General features: G+C 44.6%; 1 protein-coding gene across 1 annotated transcript in view; it reads right to left on the minus strand.

Moving 5' to 3' along the window:
- Fbxw8 (F-box and WD repeat domain containing 8) overlaps window positions 1–20329 on the minus strand; it is a 99655-nt gene that overhangs the window by 14691 nt on the left and 64635 nt on the right. Inside the window, exons 7-8 of the mRNA XM_020163664.2 lie at window positions 19835–20041; window positions 1191–1318 (exon numbers count right to left, since the gene is read on the minus strand). Of these exons, the coding sequence (XP_020019253.1) occupies window positions 1191–1318; window positions 19835–20041 (335 nt within the window). The remainder of the gene's footprint in view (window positions 1–1190; window positions 1319–19834; window positions 20042–20329) is intronic.

The raw sequence follows: 20329 nt of genomic DNA on the forward strand, positions 1-20329 counted from the left end.
TACTCTCTTTGAAAACAAGTAGCTGCTAGGACCCTGTCTGGAGACTCTATTAAGTAAACTCAGGGCAAACAGTTTTGTTTCATTTGCTGTGCCACATATGGGGGCCACTAGCAAGCCTCGCTTTTAAGAGGCAAACTGCCTTGGGCACACACTGAGGTAGCCCAGAGCTCAGCTCAGAAGCATCAGAATATTAGCCGCTTTAGGAGGCCTTGAGAAAGAATGATGGGGTACGTTTTCTCCACAAAGCATACCGGGTTAGCTCTTTGCTCTGAGCAGTTGTGGAAAGCTAGCAGGTGAAGGTTGGGCTGAAAGTATTATTTGATGAAGTAATTACTTTTGCAAGCTGCTGCAGTCGCGGGACAGGGGTCCGGGACTTGGCGTGAAGGAATACCCGCCTCCTGAGCTGATACCCACTGCGAGCAGCCGGCCACCTGCAGCCCAGGGCCAGGCCCAAGGGAGGGCGCCAGAAGCCCCTGGCCTCTAGCCACGCTACCTCTCTTCAGGGAACTGGATCAGACACAGCAGATAACCAGCCAAAAAAAAAGAAAAAAAGCAGAAAGAAAATGAAAATAAAAGACAAGGGGAGAGAAGCAGGGAGGAGGAAAAATCTACAATTTGGAATGGAAGGGTCTTTTGAACACTTTAATCCTTTCGTGCTGATGGTTCCTGGAGCGTCCATGGTTGGCACTGGAACCCGTGCCGGGAAAATCCAACTCCCTAAGCCAACACGTTCAAGAGAAGGCTGCTAATCAGCTAAATAGGAACTGGAATCTGTTCACATCGAGTCTCTTTCCCCTCGCCAGAGGGACACCGTGGTGTTCTGAAACACACTCTTGACATCATTTGGCAGGCAACCCTATTTTGTTGAACATGATTCATTCCTAGGTTATTGTTTTTAATATTAGGAAGTGAGCTTTTAAATGCCAAACAAATTTTGCAACAGGGGACAAAAGATACTCCAAGTGGTCTCAGTGGACCTTCCACCAACTGCATCCACCAACTGGCTGAAAAGAAAACTGCCCCGTGGTGTTTCAGAAATGAAGCAGAGACACAACTAGATCCAACGATTACCTAACTCAAGGCCCTGCTCTCAAGTCAGAGAGCTCATGGACCCAACTCAGGTGGGAAAGCTGCAGCGTGAGAGGCAGAGACTGGCCAGCACACTGGAGGCTGGGGAGACTCAGACATACCTCCTGTCCATGTTGCCACTGACCATGAGGTTGGGAGGACTGTCCCTGAGGTTGACGCACGTGAAGTCACCAAGTGCATTACCCAGCTTCGACAGGCAGCGTTCTGCTTCCAGGCTGTATACCAGGATCTGATAGAGGAAGAAACATATGTGGGTGTGCAATTCCATACATCAGATGGTCATCTGACACTCTGCATTTCATCATCATTAAGGGTGTGAGTGTTCCAAAACTCAGTTCCTGTAAAAGATGTCTGCTTCTTTATCTCCTGGCCACTTCCAGGTCACTCACAGTACAGCAATATGGCCACTCAAATGACAAAAGGAATGAGAACGAGTCATTGACTGCTCCTGATATGGAATGAATGGGAATAGTACCAATGCTGGGGAAACTTGCAGATGAACTGGTGTGGGATTTTTTTTCCTGATTTACACCGTGTAAGGCAAAGGAAAGAATGGTCCAAGGACCCAGAAAGATGAAGCTGCCTGGCTACCAACACATTGGATGGTTCCTTTAGACAAGACTGTACACCCAAACACGCACTCTTCTCCAACTCTCCTGGAAGAAGTTCTGTTCTCTAAGTGTGAAAGCAAAGCAGTGCCTTTGATCTCTAGACAACGTAGTCATCATCTACAACAGTTCCATGCCTTTTCTCAGCAAAAGGGGAAATAAAGGATGATTTGTGAGGAAGCTTTCTGAAAAGTCTTTTGCTAAAAAGAAATTTACTAATTCAACTCAACTCAATGAATATTAAATGCTTGCTGTGGATTGTGGTGGCAGGTGCAGAAGAAAAGTCCTTGCCCCTGAATTTATAGTTGGAAACCCTGCTCAGTAAAGACACGCTGCCTTCTGAGCACACCGTCTTTCCACCGACCATTGTGGAACTCACAGACTTTAATGCTAGTGTTCTGGGGAGAGTCTTCAATATGTGGAAATAACATGCTCTCCTTTTCTTGGTAACTTATGTGTTCACTTGTCCATGTAGATTCCTCTGTTGGCAATGAGAAATTAGTAACAAATTAAATCATCTCTACTTTGAAAGCCATCATTCTTCCTTTAGCACACATTTCTGACAAGTGAATCTCTGGAAATTCCTGATGGTTGAAATACCACCATAATACTGACTGCACTGGGAAGGAAAGACGGCAATTTCAGAATCAAAATGCCTCCTTCATCCATACAGACCAGGGAGAGCAGGCTTTTACAAACGAGTTCTGACTCAGAAAAGCCTAACAATTCTAAAGCAACCAAAAAAAGATTATTCTTCCAAGTAAGAATATAGAAATAATCAAATTTTCTATCTTCAGCAAATAATCTACAATTTACATAAAATTTTCTTCTTGGAGGAAGAATAAATTTACAACAGCAACCTGATGGTGTATCATAAACATAATGTTCTGTGACTATTTCAAAATAGCTAATAGAGAAGCTCTTGGGTGCTCTCAACACAAAGAAAAGCTAAGTGTCTCAGGTGCCAGGCCTGATCCCCACACCCTGTGCACATATGCAGACACCACTGTAACCCATGAATATGCACAACTGCTGTGTGCCAATTTGAAAACATGTGTTCATTTAAAATGAGCATTGTGTACCTACTTATCATTATAGAGCTTTCAATATTTTGGACTCAATCTTTTCTTAAAATACTTCAACTTCTGTAGCTGTAAAATGTCCATGGTAAATATAAGAACTAAAATCTGATACCAAGTCAGTATGTCTTTACTTTTTCTAGAAGTTCTTTTTTGACAAGTGGATGAAACATCTCTGAGTGATACAGGAGATGTAATCCCTCCCAGAAAGCACTCTGCAAATTCATCACAAAGACATCTAAGTCAGCAGTCAAGTCTTTTCTAAAACGTTCAATAATTCAACGAGTCAGACTATCTGAGGAGTACCTTCCCCATTGCTGTTTAGTTAAAGACCACAGAGATTAGAAAACACATTACCGTCTCAAAGGCAGGTCTTCCATGTTACAAGTCCCTTAACGACCGTTACCATGGCCCCTCCCTCCTGCACTCTCTTTTAATAAGGTTGAGCAAATGGGACTTCATTTTATCTGATTGCCACAGACTAGTGAGATTAATTATTCATGCTCACACTCTCCCTCTTGTTAAGACCATGCATTAGACTAATTTTTCTCTTTATTGCCGCAGTTGGGCGAGTTGAACCCAGAACCACTTGGTTCATTCTCAGAGGTGTTCAGATACGCTGGAAAGGAGGAAAAACTCCCCACAGCTGCTGTTGTGGAGAAAGTGCTCTGCACTAATGTGACCACCAAGTCAATCGCTGCTCTTGGGGAGTTCTCTTCAGTACCACGTCTGTTACGAGAGAATTTAAGCAGTGATTACAGAGCAAGTTCATACTGGCATAGCATTATTCTTCCAGAATTATCCCGAACATCTAAGCCGTGCTGAGACTGATGTGAGCTCCACAAAGACAGCTACAGGGAACGTCATGGACACCAGGAGGTTTCCCCTTTTCTTTGGCTTCTAGGTAGATGTAGAAAGCACTATGTAGACAAAAGCATCCTTTAAAAGGAACGCTGTCAGAAAATTCTCTATTTAGGTTCTTCTTCCCGTATAAATCTTAAGTTATTTCTGATAAATCCTAGCTTTAGACTCTTAGTTTTCAATTTTATCAGTTATTCTGATTTCTCAGAAATCTATTTATATTTTTTCTGGTTTCAAATATAGTGCATCTTGTAATAAATCTTACCATAATAGTTACATAGCAAAAGAAAGCAGTAGCCAACTGTACATCCATCCCTCAGGAGTAACCATTTTTAACAGTTTGCTGTGTATGCTTTTATTGTTTTAATTTAATTTGATTTTGGACTGGGGATTGAATCCAGGGCCTTGCACGTGCTGGGCAAGTGCTCTACCACTTGACCCACGTTCCAGCCCTGGTGTTTTCGTTTCTGAGACAGGGTCTGCTAACTTTGTCCCAGCTGGTCTCCAACTCCCAATCCTCTTGCCTCTACCTCCCAAGTACCTGGGATTACAGATGCACCTGGGAGTACATGGTGCACCACCATGTGGCTGTTTCAGATTTTTTAATGCAAATGTATGTTTTTCTCTTTATTATATATGTGCATAAAATGTTTTTCTGCGTGGAACTGACTTATTACTCATTTTCCCACTTGTCAGTACCTGCAGTTAAATCTCATCCTTTTTGAATGGCCACACAGAATTTCTGTGCATACATAATTCCATATTGATAGATATATGGGTTGTTTCTAATTTTTTTTGATAAAATAATGTCATGATTCATACAACAGCCAGGTGATAAATGCTTATTAATTACCTTCTACGCACCAGGTACTAGAGTGACCAGGGCTAGCGGGGGATGTGTAGAGGCTACAGCTTGTTGCCAGCTGAAAGGTGCCTCTTCACCAGATGCTGCTGCAGCCAGCAATTCTGCTGCAGCCAGCAATTCTGCTCCTGGGACCTGCCTCTATGGAGAACACCAAGTTACCCTATAGCTGTGTCCTAGCAGCTGGCATCTTAGCAGCAGCTGCATAGTTAGGAGGGAAGCAAAGACTACAGGTCTAGGTCTGAGCTGTGACTGGGACGTTCAGGGTGCCTGGATGGTGCTGCTTTCCCACTGAGCCATGATGGACAAGGCTGGAACATGGGCAATTTCAAAGCAGGCCAATTCCTCCTTACCCAGCAAGAACAGGATTTAGCACTGTGCACTCTTCTGGAATCTGGGACTACCAAGATCTCTTAAGTAAACATGGGGCTCTTGCATACAGAAATCCCTGTGGAGATTATGGTCTTGTCTGTCCTAGAATTTTGCTCCTCTATTGATGAACCAGGAAGGGAACTCCATGCATGTTTTCTTTAGGTTTACTGGAAGGCCTCAGACCAACAACAGCTCACTTCAGAATCTGAGCACTGCCTTTCCAAAGTCAGGAGTAAGCAGAGGCCTCCTACGAAGACTACAAAGACTACAAAAAGATGGTTTGTCCACTACCATTTAAGAAAAGAAGTGAGAAAGAGAGTCACAGGTTAGGAGATGCTGGACTAGACTGGAGCAGACTGGAAGACAAAGGCAAGAGAGGAAGACCTGACTGAAAGTCTTGGGGACTGTGGACACAGTCTTCCCACCTTCCGTCTGCTCACTGGTAGCCCTCCTCCATCACTACCACGTACATCTTCTCCCCTTAGGGGAAAAGTCATGATCAGAAGCCAAATTCTGGAGCATAAAGCCAATAAACCTCATGTTCTTTTCCACCCACTCAAGTGTGCTCTGCTCTCTTCTCCTCAAAGCCCTCAGCACACAGAGTTCTTCCCTCTCGTCAGGGTGGGAGATATTTACTGTCTGCACACTTCATCTGCTGTTCCCACAGGCCATCTCCAACTGTGTATTATCTTCCTCTGACTCTTTCCCAGACATGACTCTCAAATACCGAGGTAGGACAGACCTTGAGGAGACTATGACCATAGCAGTTCAGGTGCAGCTGTCCCCAAGTATTGTACAACATGCTAGAGAATGCGCTCTAAGACTTAGGCTGTAAGCTCCCTGTAAACACGGTAAGCAGAAATCCTGCTATCCATTCATTTGTTCATTTGTTCATTCAATCACTCATGCAGCAGGTAGTGCTTGGATTTGGGTTTGGAGATGACTGACTGGGACTTGATAACAGGCAAAATCGGAGTTTACCTCAGTTTGGGATCTATAACTAGGGATATTCCTATCATAAGTTGCCTGGTTTTGGCAGTACTGGGCTTTGAACTCAAGGTCTTGAGTTTGTTGGACAGGCACTCTACCACTTGAGCCATACTTTCAGTCCTCCTTTTATTGCTTAACACGTTCCTCCACTCCTGGATGTTTGATCTTGCTCCTGGCTTATATAAAGGAACTGCTTCATCCTTCCACAGATGTCTCTTTATAACATACACATCCTATGATAGGACCTTAAAGTTCATCCACCCCTAAAGTCTGCTGACAAGATGGCAGACAAACACATCTGGAAGGCAAACACTGAAAACCCTGGATCGCAGACTCAGTCTGCCATCAGACAGTCCTCCAAACATTCTGTTCACCTCACAAGTAATCAGAGAAATTCATAGGAGCCAAAAATGATGGGAGCACTGGAACAGGAAAGGTACGAGGTACCAGGCCAGGGCTAGCCTGGGGACAGCTGCCAATGCCAGGAGCCTGGAGAGCTGGGGAATCAGGAGACCCAGTGTCTGGCCAGTGAAAAGGAGACCATCAAAATTGAGATCTCTGCACTAAGCTGAGCCCTTGCAGACACTCAGTAAGAAGTGAACTAGGGGAAACCTATCTATAGAAATGTGTCTGCTCCACTTAAGCTCAGCTGGAAACCACTCTGTGACCACATGTCTACCTCACACAAATACAGGGTGGGATTTACACTGCCTCTACCACCAGGGGCCAAGCCTAGGAACCAAAGTCCTCTCAGGTTGGTAACGTGCTTCCCAGTTCCCAAAGAATCTTCTCAGGAAGAAGAAAACCTCAACTCAGACCTCTGCAGAAGCCTACAAATCAAGAATGGCCGAGTTTTAGCTGTAGTAAAAGAAAAAACTCCAAATACAGAAAGAAACAATTTATCATAAGAGAAACACACACATAATTAGACTTCCAAGCATATTAGATATTTATCAAACAATGTAAAATAAGCCTGATGGCAATGCTTTCAGATAAAAGGAGGAGGAGGGTAAAACAGAAAAACTGACTAAGTAGATTTGCAAAGCAAATTCAGAATTTCTGGACTTTATAAAGTCAGTGGATGTAACAAGTAAGAGCCCAAGAGAGAATCTGGGAACTGGAAGGCTGACTTAAGGAATTACTCAGTATGTAAGATGGAGAAGCAGAAAATATGAACGAGTGGTGAACAGCACAGAAAAGTAAGCTGGATGAGCACACATCAAGTTTGAATTCCAGACAGAACTAATCAAGAAAATTTCCACAAAATAATGGCTAGAATTTTCTGCTACTGAAAGGAAAAAAGGACAAGAAATCCCAAGCAGGATAAAGAAAAATAAGTCCATACACAGAGACATTGGACTGAAACAAAACAATGATTTTTTTGTTTGTTTGTTTGTTTTCTGAGACAGGGCCTCATTATGTAGCCCAAGCTGGCCTTGACTTGGTGATCCTCTTTGTCTGAGTGCTGGTATTACAGGCACTACCATCCTTGGTCCAAAGCAATGATCTTAAAAGCAGCAAAAGGAGAGAAAAATGTCCTAAAAGGGGTTGACAATTATACTGACAGTCAACTTTCAGTAGCATCACTGGAAGGTAAAGCCAACAGTGCTTCCAAAGGACTGAGGAAAATACCTGTGGATCTAGAACTGTACAAGACCAGCAAAGTACCCTTCAAGAATGAGGATGAACCTTTGTAAATACTCCAGTGTACCCCTACCTAGCACAACAATAATTAAAAATAAAGAAAGAATGAGGACGAAATAAATATGTCCTTAGGTAGAAACACAGACATCATTTGTGACCAAAGGGATCCTCACTAAAATAATTCTAAGGAATAATAGTTTTAGGAGCCAGAACATCATTTCAGGAGAAAGGTCTGAGATGCTGGATGGAACAGTGAACAAAGACTCAAGTAAATGTGTACGGGTCGTAGGAAACACTGATGTATACAACAGCGCTGATTTGGGATCAAATAAATAGAATAAAGTTTATGTAGACCTTATTGTTCCCAACAGTCAAATGCCACAGTCACAAAGGCCCACATGCACAGGTCTGCTCTACACTGAGCTTTGCAGTGGACACCTGCACAGTGTCTGGCACGAGATGGGCTCAGTACGTAGTTGATGGAAGAAATGGCTGTGTAAATGCTACACGCCCGTGTGTCTGCCCACTACGGGTGAACGCTGCACTGTCCTGCAGTGAGGATGAGTGAGCGCCCGAGTAGGCTTGCTGCACACCAAGAGCAGCGGGGTTGCCATTTCCTCAGTGGCAGGAAGGTTCCCCTCAGTGCAGACCTGGAGTACAAGACTACCAACACCCACTGTTTAAAATATGAACGACATGAAGGAAAAAGACCTCTAAGTCTTTGGGGGTAGAACATACTCATCTGAATAATCCAAAGTGCTATTCTAGCCCAGTGTAACTGACCCACAGAAATGTGAAATCCGACTACAAAAAGCGAACAGTCTGCACACTGACGTGCACACACAAAGCTAAGTGAACAGAACAGCCTCTATAAATTCACAGATGAGCTAAGACTTTTTAAAAAAGGGATGAGAAAGATGGACAACTGGGGAGAGAAGGGAGCTAGTGAGAAAAGAGTAAATCACACACAAAACAGCCAATAAAAAAATAAAAAAGCAGTTAATATACATGAATAATGGATGTCTGATTTAAAAGCAGTTTACTCCGATATGATGTAATTTTTGACAATCAGCCAGAGAGACTATTTTGTAAGTCCTTGCCAGAGATAAGTCATAGCGTGAGGCGCAGCAACACGGCCCTATCTGTGAACATGTGGAAAATGACTTTCACCACCATCCCAAAGGTGACTTTCTGTTGGCAAACAGAACCTTGCCTCTCAGGTGCACTTAGCAGCAGCAGCAACCAGCAAGACACAGAGCTTGACGAGATGGATCCCCTACACGAGCACAGTTCCCTGAAACATGCCCCTCTCCCCCGACAGTTTCCATGACATGCTTCTGGCACCATCCACGCTCACACTCAGCACAAAGGGAGAAGAAGCCTGGCTGCGTTCATGTTTAAGTTTTAATTGGAGTGACAAGCTCACAAGGCCAAGATATTTCAGGGATGGGCCGGTGTTGCTGAGCGTCGCCAGGCACTGGGTAGGCAAGGCCCGTATGAGCTCCCTACCACGTGCCAATGCACCTGCAACCCCCTCTGTTCCAGGACCGGACTCTTCCAGGGGAGGCAGTGCCAATCATGCAGGCTGTGCCAAGCTGGGGCTTTGTGATGTGGGCAGATGTCTACAAAGGACCACAGCAAGGCCAAACCCACACCTATTATGACCTAAGCCTGAAAGGAACCACAGAGCAAGTGAACATGTGGATAGAATCCAGGCAAATCCAGCCCAGCTCTCTCACCCCAACTTCGTTCTCTCTCACATGTCCGCAGTCCTGGGCACAATTAAGACCTGGCCCACTGTGTGGAGTGAGCAGCATATGGCTCTCTGCTCTGGTTCAGAGACCTCTTCAGATCATCTCTGTCACCGGCTGAGATGTGACCACAAAGAACTTGTCCATAGCGACAATATGTTTGCCCTCCAAGCAGTTAGTCCAGGGAAGAGCTTATGGGTACTACACAAATGCATGACTGTCAGTGGAAGGCCTCACACTTTTAAACTCCCAACCTGCTGCCTCATCATAGCAAGGACAGTTCCAAAACACTTCAAAAATGTTACCCACATGTACACAGCCATGGTCCCCATGAGAGTTATCACTACATCTACTGCATCGGGAGAAAGCATCCTGCAAACTATGACGTCAACTCTTTAAGATTAAAGGCAAACTGGATATTATTTTTAAATGAACAGGTGACATGTGAGCTGCCTGTAACAAACTCTCTGTTAAGCCTACAGACTGCATTGATATTGTACACGAAGCCCAGGATGTTAAACTAGCTTGGTCATCAATTTTCTTTTGACTAGCCTGGCACTTCGACTTTGGCCCCATGTTAGACTACACAGGCAGAATGACACTGAAGTCAGACCATGGAAAACTAAAGCCTTTGGTACAGGGCACTGTGCCCACAGGGTTCTCTTCACTCCCCTGAGGCGTGGGCTCTGCTGATGACACTGCATGGCACATGATGGTGCACCAAGGACCTGCTTGGCAGTGTTTGGCACACTGTCCATAATATCCAGGTTGTGCCTTTCACACAAGCCTTTCCTGAGTATCATCCCTCTGGAGTCTCAACCTCCAAGAGGAAGAACAACTTACATTTTATGCATCAAGAAACTGAGGTTTAAATAATTTTAAATAACTTGCCCCAAACTACATGAAGAGCAAGGGTAGCTGAGGTACAACTAGGAGGAGCCCAGTCATTCTCATTCTGTGTCACTTTGCTACATACTGCAATGGTTCCTGTCAAAATGGTTATTAATGAAAGAAATGTCATGGTGTCCTCTTATGTGCAGAACTCTGCTACGACACACTGTGCTATCTGATCCCCACAACCCAGTAAGGCGGGCACTGTACCTATGAGGAAAAAGAGTCAGAGGCAAGACAAACTGCTTGGCCAGTAGGAAGTTTTGGAACCAGGCTTCAAACCTGGGTGGCGGCCCTCAGAGTTCGTGCTCTGTAAACTTCCAGGGTGCTCCAAGCGTGGTCTCAGGACTGGCAGCAGGAGTAGCTCTGGGCACTCAGCTCACTGCCAAGTCTCAGGCTCCACCCAGACACATGCAGTGAGGGGTGGGAAGCTCTCAGCAGGCCAGAGATCCACATCTGTCATCAGATCGCCTGTGGATTCTGATGTTCCCCACCCCACCCCAACAGGAGAACCCCTGCATTCCACTGTTCCTAGGATGAAAAAGTTCAGCCACTGAAGAGCGAAGTGTCACTCAACTATAACTGCTTGCTTCCTGTCTCCTGACAGCTGCCCTCTGGGCTGTAAGAGTGTCACAATGTGAGATGCAGGTCCATAGCTGCAGGAGCTCAGGCCAGTTAGTAATAGGGCTGCTCTAGTGGGTGGATCTGGATGGACCTATCCTGAAAGGGCGTGGAGAGGGAAAGGGAAGAGGGAAGGCTACTGGTAGTCCCTGGTCAGGAACGGACACAGCACATTCAGAGTGCCAGGAGCAAAGAGGCTCATCTTGCAGGCATGAAACTGGAGAGCAAGGAGCGAAGGAGGAGCCTGACTCCCTAAGTCTTGACAGCCAGGCTGAAGCGGGGCACCAGAGCCAATGCTCGGATAAAACCTGAAACAGATCATAAGATGGGGAAAAGGGACAACCCAAAAAGTGTCAAAAGGCACGAAGATGGGGGAAGGGGAGGACAAATGGGGGGTGGGGCCTATAGGAATGCAGCTTATTTTCATGTCGTCTTTCCACAGTTATTCCACAGTTCGTGTTATTGTGAACATAAGCAGTTGCAACACAAGGAAATACCACAGTGCAGGTGGAGCATGGGTCAGCATCCTACCCTACAAAGATCTGAAGAAAGCAACTTGGCTATGGACCTGAGTTCAGATCCAGCCAGTTGTCCCCCGTAACTGGCACTACTCTTGAGTGGGAGAGGGGACTGGTGGCTAGAAGCCAGGTCATGCAAGGCTACCTTATGCATGGGCAAGTCCCCTAGGACGCAAGGCCTCACCTTCACGCACTGCAAACCTCATTACCCCTGTGAGTCCCTGAATAGAACGTCACTGCTCAAGCGTGGGCTGAGCTGGAGTCTTCCTCTGCCCATCATCTATAAGGGGATTCACCCTGACATTAGGAACGTGCTGAGGGGAATGCTTTGAACAGTAACTGTCCATTAGAAGGACACGTGTAACTCAATAATTGATAAGTTAATTATAAACCCACTCTCCAGTCCAGAAGGCTGAACTGAAGTGTTGGGTAAATGAACGAATCATATTCTTCTGGGTACTGAGTAAAAGCAAAAGTTCCCTACTTTGTAATACTGTGTTAATCCACTTTAACTGCTATGTGCATGTTAATATACTGAAACAGTGGAAACATCCGGACCCCAGAGGCCATTTTCTGGGCTCCTTCTTTCCCCTCTCCTCCTGTCTCCACTGGCCCGTGAGACAGCGGCTGGCCGTCCTACAGTGTTACTGTTTTCACTCCTAGGACAGGCAAACATTTCCAACAGGCCTCTCTCCGATCTTCGCTAGCTGAAAAACACGCGGATTTTTAACACTAACAACCTAGCTGATGTCTGGGCAATATTTATCCCTAGACTCATCTGGCACAAAGACAGCAAGGCCGTAACCATCTGTGCCGGGAAACAGTCAACTCCAAGTTCACACACGCTCATGTGTGTGGGATGGCGAACCAGAATGGAAAGACTTGTAAATAATCAGGAGAGCCATTAGAAAAATTAGGGCTTAACTAAAATTCTAAGCTTAATTCAAGAGCCACGTGAGAAGACAGGCAATGAACATTACTTCAGTATAATGGTTCTGTAAACTTACTCAGAGCCTCAAGAATACTGAGGAGTTTCTTTAAAAATTAGAAAATAAACTGAATGTTATTGGCATACAAAAGCTATGCTGGGCTGGGGTGTAGCTCAGTGGTAGAACAGTTGCCTAGCATGTGTAAGACCCTGGGTCGGAGTCTCAGCACTGCAACACAACAAACAACAAACAACAAAAACCCTCAGAAAAACTCTACAAGTGTGAATGTGAGTACAGACAGAGATGTCCTCGGTGCCAGCTCTCTGCAATAAGGCTTCTCGTCACCAAGACTGTTAGGAAGAGTGGCTCACCCTCACAGCTCACAGAAGCTATGCTGACTCCTCCCTTCCTGTTCTAAATGCATTCGTTCAAAATGCTCCTGAGGAAATAAACTCATGGAGAAGCAGGGACGGCTGTCACTGTGTGGACAGGGTAAGCACAGATCCACAGAGCCCAGGACCATCCCTGTGGCCTCCCTGCCTGGCTGCTGCTTCCACCTGCACGGCCCTCCACAGAGCCTGATGAACTTTGACCTGACCCCACAGCTGCAGGGTGTGGAGGAGGAGGAACCTAGTGAGTACGGAGCACCGACATGTGCAAAATACTACCTACCTTTCCAGACACCCAGTTTCCAAGGTGGGAAACCTAGGTAAGTAACTTGCCTGATGTTTAACTGACTACAAAACCCTTGATTGGTCCCCAATGGTGCTATCACTACGGTAAATCCTTAGTATCCACAGGTGTGTGGCTCTGGGAAGACCCCTAAGAAAAAAACCTCAAACGCTCGGGATACATGAATTCAGTTCTCTAAAATGACTCAAATTCACCCACACCATACGTACAGTAGGCCTGAGCATCCATGATGCAAAGCTACATGAAGCAGCTTTCATTACTGTCACAAAATTACTCTTTATATGTGAAGACTGCTTACCAAAACCTAGATCTGAATCCATGCTTCTTATATCTCAAATACTGAGGATGCTTGATTCAGTATTCTGCAACGCTCCCCAACTCCCACTAAAGACATGCTGCCAATCAACAAATCTAAAACTTTCATTTTATCACTTAACCACATTATATGCCCTTTTTGGCTTGGGAAGATCACCATAATTATTATGGTGGTTTTTGGGTACAATTTGCTTTTTGGGAGGCAGATTTTCACAAAACGAAGGGCAGGGAAACACTCAGCAGTCCATGAAACGATTTAAACACAGGTGATGACAACATGGGGCCAGCAGAGCTAGCTTTTCCACGTCAGCTGAGCTGCGCAACATGCATGCAGGAATTTACAACTTTTGTTTTTGAAATTCCTTCAGATTTTTAAATTTATTTACTTTTCACTGAACTTGGTCAAAAGTGCGTGTGATTAATCCATGAATCCCTTCTAGAATCACTAGAGACCTAAATAACTCTCAGCTTCTTTAAGCAGCAGCAACACTCGAAGCAACACTGCACACCCTTCACGATGTGCAGACTCTCGGGTGCGTGTGTCCTCAAAGGCCTCTATGGAGGGTGTGTGGCTGTCTTGAGAAACCCTAGGGCTCTGAGGAGGTGCTCCAGGGATTTTGCAACAAGTGAGGGGAGTTTTACTATTATTCATTTCAACAATATACTTTCAATGCTATCAAGTACTGATATCCTTTTAATACTAAAACGTGCAAAACAATTTGAATGTCATTTCTTATCTCTTTAGTTATAAAATTTTCATCACTCTAGAGTTCAGCAAGTTCACTGTGAAGGTCTTCTTATGAACTGTGCCCACCTTGACAGGAAGAAAGCTACCTTTCCACTGCTAAGTCACCGTTAAGGACCAGAGGCTGGAACCCAGGGGGCAGACTTCAGGCTCGATTCACCTGTTTCCAGTCGAAATCAGGTAAGTAACACATAGTGTGTGTTCACCAGCATTCACTAACAAGGGCAGTAGCTTAGCAGTCAGTATTACTCAACAACTCAAAAAACCAGTCTCCCAGAGCAGCTTCTGTTCTAGACTTCTCCAAGAAGGTAAGTATTAAAAATTCTGAAAGCTTCAGGTGAAAGTTAAAATGAAATTACATTGATTCTATGAACTTTCGGTTTTTAGTCCTGCTTGTTAACAACTCCTATGGAATGGACGTGTGGACAAAGAAAGGATGGCATTCCCACTTCTATAGGCATGGCAAAATGCGGCTGCATGTACGAGCACAGCATTTCAGACTCAAGAGACTCTCCCCGACAGAGGCAGCAAACCAATCCAGTCTCTTCACACTGGTGTACAGGGGATGATCACCCTACGAGACATCAGCATTACTTTCCAACGTGATGTAAGCTGAGGCAGCAGCGCCAAGCAAGCATCCTTGTCAAGCAGCCTTGTGGATTACATCACTCACTGCTCCCTGATTAGGATGCATGCTGTGTGCTGCTTAATACAATCTGCCATCAAATGCCAAGTACTTCAGAACTAAATCAGGAACTACATCCGAGTACACAGAGCAATGCTAAGAGCCCTAAGTGGAGCTCTGTCCCTTTATGAGGATGAGGCTTGTCATCAACATAATGCTCTGAACGATGCAATTCTCTCATCCAGCCCTCTGCCTCCGAGAGCAAAATTTCATTCAGGCAGAAAAGAATAAAGATGATATGGTATCATAAATATGTTTTCATAAATGGAAGCATTTTTGACAGACTCAGGTGCAAACTTTGAAGGGATGTTTGGGCATAAAGGGCCTTGTGAAGAGAAGAGAGTTCGCACGATGTTTGCACATGGCCCTTTGAAGAGACGAGGCCAGAGCAACTGCTTGTACATTTGTTTTCTTCAACAATCACATGCCACTTAGTAGTACTCCTGATAAGTCATTTATGCCTCTGAAGTCTGAGAGCCCAAGAATGCAACATCGACACTTAAGAATGCATTCTTGCCTAAAAGTAAAAGACCTCCAAGCAGTCCTCCTCACTACATTCTCGACCAGCAAGACACGGGAACTGATGAAAAAAATGCCAATTTCCTGCCCAGTCGTTTCTGCCAGCCATCAGCACAGCCCACAAAGAAGAAACAGAAGCAATGCATTTCAGAAGCCCTCAGCATTCGCCAGCAGTAGAATCATCTCAGCAGCACTCCACAGACGGGAGAAAGCAGGAGCCACCTATCTGCCTAAGCAAACCAGGAATGTGGGTGCTGGACAGAGGCCCAGTGGTCATGTGTCCAGCCCTCCTCGTTTTATCAGAGAGGCAGGTCAGGTCACCATCTAACAGGATCTGAGGCTCTCTTTCAAACAGTACCAAATAAGCTCAGAAGGGTTACGCATCCGTGTATGTTGCAGCTCTCTCCCGTAACAATGGCCTGAGGGGGCTGTAACACCCCCTACATTGATTCTAGGTGAAGCCACGGGCTAGTCATTCATTCTCAAAGCACAATGCCTCAAAAGAACTAAAATGAAGGACAAAATCAGTCAGTTCTCCGTACATCCCTCCTGGCCTCACTCTGCTTGAGCTTCACGTAAAGGGAACAGCCCAAGGTACAACTTGTGTGGAGGGCAGAATCTATTAGAATCATGAAGGCACACAATTCCTTTGACCCGGCAAGTCAATGGTAAGGAATCATCCTACAAATCATTCGTGTAGACCAAGTATTGTTTGCAATGGCAAAAGACTAAGCTTGATCTAACACTCGAATGGAAGCCAGCTGAATTAACCAAGGTGCATCTAAAAATGACATCAGGAAGCTCTTTGTCATAAGAACTCCAAGAGTCCAAAAGACTGTTGTAGGAAGAAGCAAGGTACAGAGCCATAGTACAGCATGTCACCGTATACATTTTTAAAAGAGGGACTTGATGGCACACATGGTACATTGCTTGTAAGTGCAGGAACCACCTTGGAAGGACGCTCAAGAATGGGCAACACTGATTTGGCTCCAGGAGGAGAGAGATGACAGCAGTTTGAAAGGTGAGGGAGGAGTCTTACTGCCACACATCCTTCCTTCCTGTCTTTGGATTTCTGAATCAGAAGAATGCATTACCTAGTCAAAAAGTACTTTTTAAAAAAGATGCTTAAAAATCCCATCTTTTAAGAAAGGGCAAAAATGGACAATAGCCATGCTCCTATGACTTTGTATGGCCAAAGAAAATGCTGGTAAACAAGTATGGCCCCCAAGTCTCACCTCTGAAATCCAACACGGTAGCCTTCCCCCTGGGCACTAACTCTCAGAGCCCTTCTACTTGTGCTGGAGAGACAGCTGAGCCAGTTCTAATCACAAGCCTTTCCTTAAAGACCCAGTAGAGAAGCTTTGGCTGTATCACTTGGTTTTGTTTCCTTTGAACACTATGATTATTAATGGAGCTGGGTAACTTGACAAGTACCAGTTTGCTGAGAACCGTGTGCAGTGCTGTCTGAGCGCTCAGTAAGTACCTGTGATGATGCACCATAGGCTGGTTGACCAGACAGGTGAGTGGATGAACTTGAACCACTGTTACTCATGCCACTGAGGGGCCTAGAAATGCTAACATGCTCAGTGATGGTACAAGGACATTCTCCAACAAAACAAAGCTCATATCTACAGTACTTCTGTGGGTGAGAGACACTGAAGTTCCTGACTACATTTTATTTCAGCACTTGGAGTTCACTGTCTACTTTTATCATAGTCAATAATGCGCCACAGCTAAACCCCAGCTCTGTATCAGGTACAAATGAAGATAAACCAAACTCTCTGTTCTCATGAAGTCTTCATCTGAACCCTAGACATATAGGCCAGTGGCACAGATGCAAACCTGATGTGTCTCTAGCTGCAGGCAAACTCCACCGCAAATCCCCTCACAGCAACTAGATCAAAGGTGCTGGACTTATGCTGCCAGGCTGAAGCATGGATATAGCAAAAACGCAATGTTCACAAGCATAGTGATACTAAGCCTTGCACGTGAGACTATTTGGGAATTCTGACGATACATTACTTCACAGCAGGGTGATGCTAAAATTTCACAGAGCCACCCATGACATGGCTCAATTCATATGGAAAGGTCACACAGCAATTGTGTGTCTTAAAAAAGGAGTTTTTTCTCAGAAAGCAGAAAATCCACTAATGATAATCAGATGATAAGTTCTGCCTCCACAAAAAGTTAAATTCTACAGAGGAAGCTTGGCATTCAGCTCACTTGCGTGGGTAGCACCCATGCTGGAGGAACATCTCGATGCAAACTTATCAGTCACCCACACAAAGTGTCTGGAGGTTTGGTGCTATACTCAGAAAATATTTGGATGACTAAATGGCTACTGCCAGTTTTTGAACTGACACTTGGAAGCATTCTGTAGTAAACTTATTTCCACTTCTATCTTTAAAACATCAATGAGAAATATCAGGTAATACATTATACATTTTTGAGCATGAGTTTCAATAAAGTGAGTGTGTTCAGCCGATTCTCAAAATTAATGCTTTGAATTGGGCTAGAAATTGTGAGATGCATCCAAAATCACATCTACTGGCATCTATATCTAAAGGCTCCCCACACACTTTTGTGCTCCACTATCCCTTACCATTCAGGCTCTCAAATGTACCTGCTACAATTACATCTCTACAGGAACGAAGCCATCCACATAAGTCAAAGAAAAATAGGACCTGCCGATGCAAATATCTATTAAAAATACAAAAAGGGACTAGAAGGGCATGGTTCAGTGGCAGAGCATATATGAAGCCCTGGGTTCCACCCCCAGCACCAATAAACAAACAAACTGGATTAGGAATATGAAAATTTTAAAGCAGACTAGTATTAAATGTAACTATCACAACTCTAAAAATAAGTGAGATAACAAAGCCTTGAAGGCATCACAGATGAAAAATGAATACGCAGCTGGAGGCCAGTGGCTCACACCTGTAATCATAGTTACTCAGGAAGGAGGCAGAAGTCAAGATGACTGCTGTGAGAAGGCAGCATAGGCAAATAGTTCATGAGACCCTATCTAGAAAACACCCAACACAAAAAAGAGCTGGTGGAGTGGCTTAAGTGGTAGAGCATCTGCCTAGCAAGCATGAGGCCCTGAGTTCAAACCCTAGTACCACCAAAAAAAAGAATAAGGAAAGTTTCTCCTCTCAACAAATGAGCTCACCAGGGATGGGAAAAGAAATTCTTTCCAGCGCTGAAGAAAGAAAACTGCCTTCGTAAACAGTTCCTTCTTCTTCCCTCTTCCAGGGAAGACAAAGCTCGGGCATTGTACCATCACAGACTTTGCAGCTAAGCTGTCCTGGATCTACTCCAAAAGAACAGGCTGACCCCAGCACAGAGGGCTGCCTTTTCAGAGACATCGAAGTACACCACATGTACTTCTTCCTGCATGAAGAATATGTTACCAGACTTCAGGATGCATCAAGTCTTGAGTACTAACTAGGTGGCACCTATAGAAGTGAGATTTGACCTCATAGGTCAAATACATAAAGAAAATAACATGTAAAAATCACTATCAGAGAGACAGAGAGAGACAGAGAAGGAGACAATGCTGGTTGGCTCTCAGACCCCAGACACTTAACACTTAGGGCTGCACATACATCCTTTCATTGGCTCCTATGACTCTACAAAGACAGCAGTTTCAGGAACTCCACTTTACCAAATGAGGAAACTGGCATAAGGATGGTTAAGCAATCTGCCTAAGGTTGCACAGGGTAGTAGGTGACAGGGCATGGTTCTGCTCCAGTTCACACCACTGCTGTGTGAAAGTGGGCCGTGCTTCTTTAGGAAGAGATGTCATCAAAGGGACCTTTGGCTCAGATGCTCCTTCCCAGGAATCCCAGGGGAGTCAGGAGTAGACAAACTGGAAGTAACATAAAACCTAACATAAACTTCATCCCTCTCTCCTAATCCCACTGGAAAGAAAAGAGTTCTATAAATCAAGACCAAGCCAAGACCAAGCACTTGGCTTACAGTCAGAATGGTAAAACCCTACAGAGTGGTACAATTCAGTCATCATTCAAAGAATTTCAACTAAAAACTTGTCTCTCTTCTGGTTCAGTGCAAAAGCAAGCACATTTACACACTGCTCGTGAGACTGTAAATTCAGAGTGCAGCTTGGCAGTGACCATCAGCATCTCGGTGCACATCCTGCAGATACACTGCACGAGGACTTCTGCAAGTGGCAATGCAGTGTAGCATTGTCTACGACGGCTAAGACAATGGGCGAGGGACTGGTACACAGCCTACGTCGGCACATGCTGGAACTCGAGGAATGTGCTGCATACAATGGTCTCTAAGGCATACTAAGTAAAAACACTGGATATAGAATAGTACCAAAGACCATGTAGTAAGTCTACAAAGATATGTTTGTAGACATACAAGGTACCTACATATGTGCATTAAACTTTTCTACATGGATACCTAAAAAGTATTCAGTTTCTTCTATGCGGTGGAGTTGAGGAAAGGAAAGAGAAAGAAAACACTTCATTTTATATCCTTTTGAAGTGTCTGAGTTATTTTGTACCATGCTGATATTTTGCCCTAATATACCTGAAAAGACAAAAAATGTCAAGAGCTTTAGTTTTTCAATTGTCTTCTAAAAAATAAAACCTGCACTCTTTTTGTTAACTGTACACAATGCTATCTTGGTACCTTGTTTCCTTCGTATACCCATCCCAGACTCTTCACACCAAAAGCAACCTGGGTGGCAGAGACATCTAGGCAGGTGACAGGCTGGCCATAGACGTAATGAAGCGTTCTGGCTGAGTCTTCAGCTTTTAGCAGGTACACCAGATCTCCAGCTGTGGCGATTGCCACAGGGTACCTCCCAGTGTCTGGAACTATTTCCAGGTAGTCAACCTGTTGAAGGATAACAGTTGTTTAGTTTTCTAGTGTCATCCTGATTTGGTCAACAGCAACCCAACTGAAAAAGATGGGCAAAGGAATCATTCATAGGAAATGAACCACAAAGAGTTTCTTATCCAAATGAAAAGGTGTTGGTGGTAACAGAAACACAATACATTCCTAAAAAGAAAACCACAAAGTGAAAACTCACTGAAACACCATTTTGTACCTGCCACACTGGCCAAGTGTAGAAGCACTGAGCTAGTTAGTAAACAGGGGGACACCATGTTTACGGACCCCACT

Source organism: Castor canadensis, chromosome 18 (assembly GCF_047511655.1).
Source record: "Castor canadensis chromosome 18, mCasCan1.hap1v2, whole genome shotgun sequence".
NCBI classification, from domain to species: Eukaryota; Metazoa; Chordata; class Mammalia; order Rodentia; family Castoridae; genus Castor; species Castor canadensis.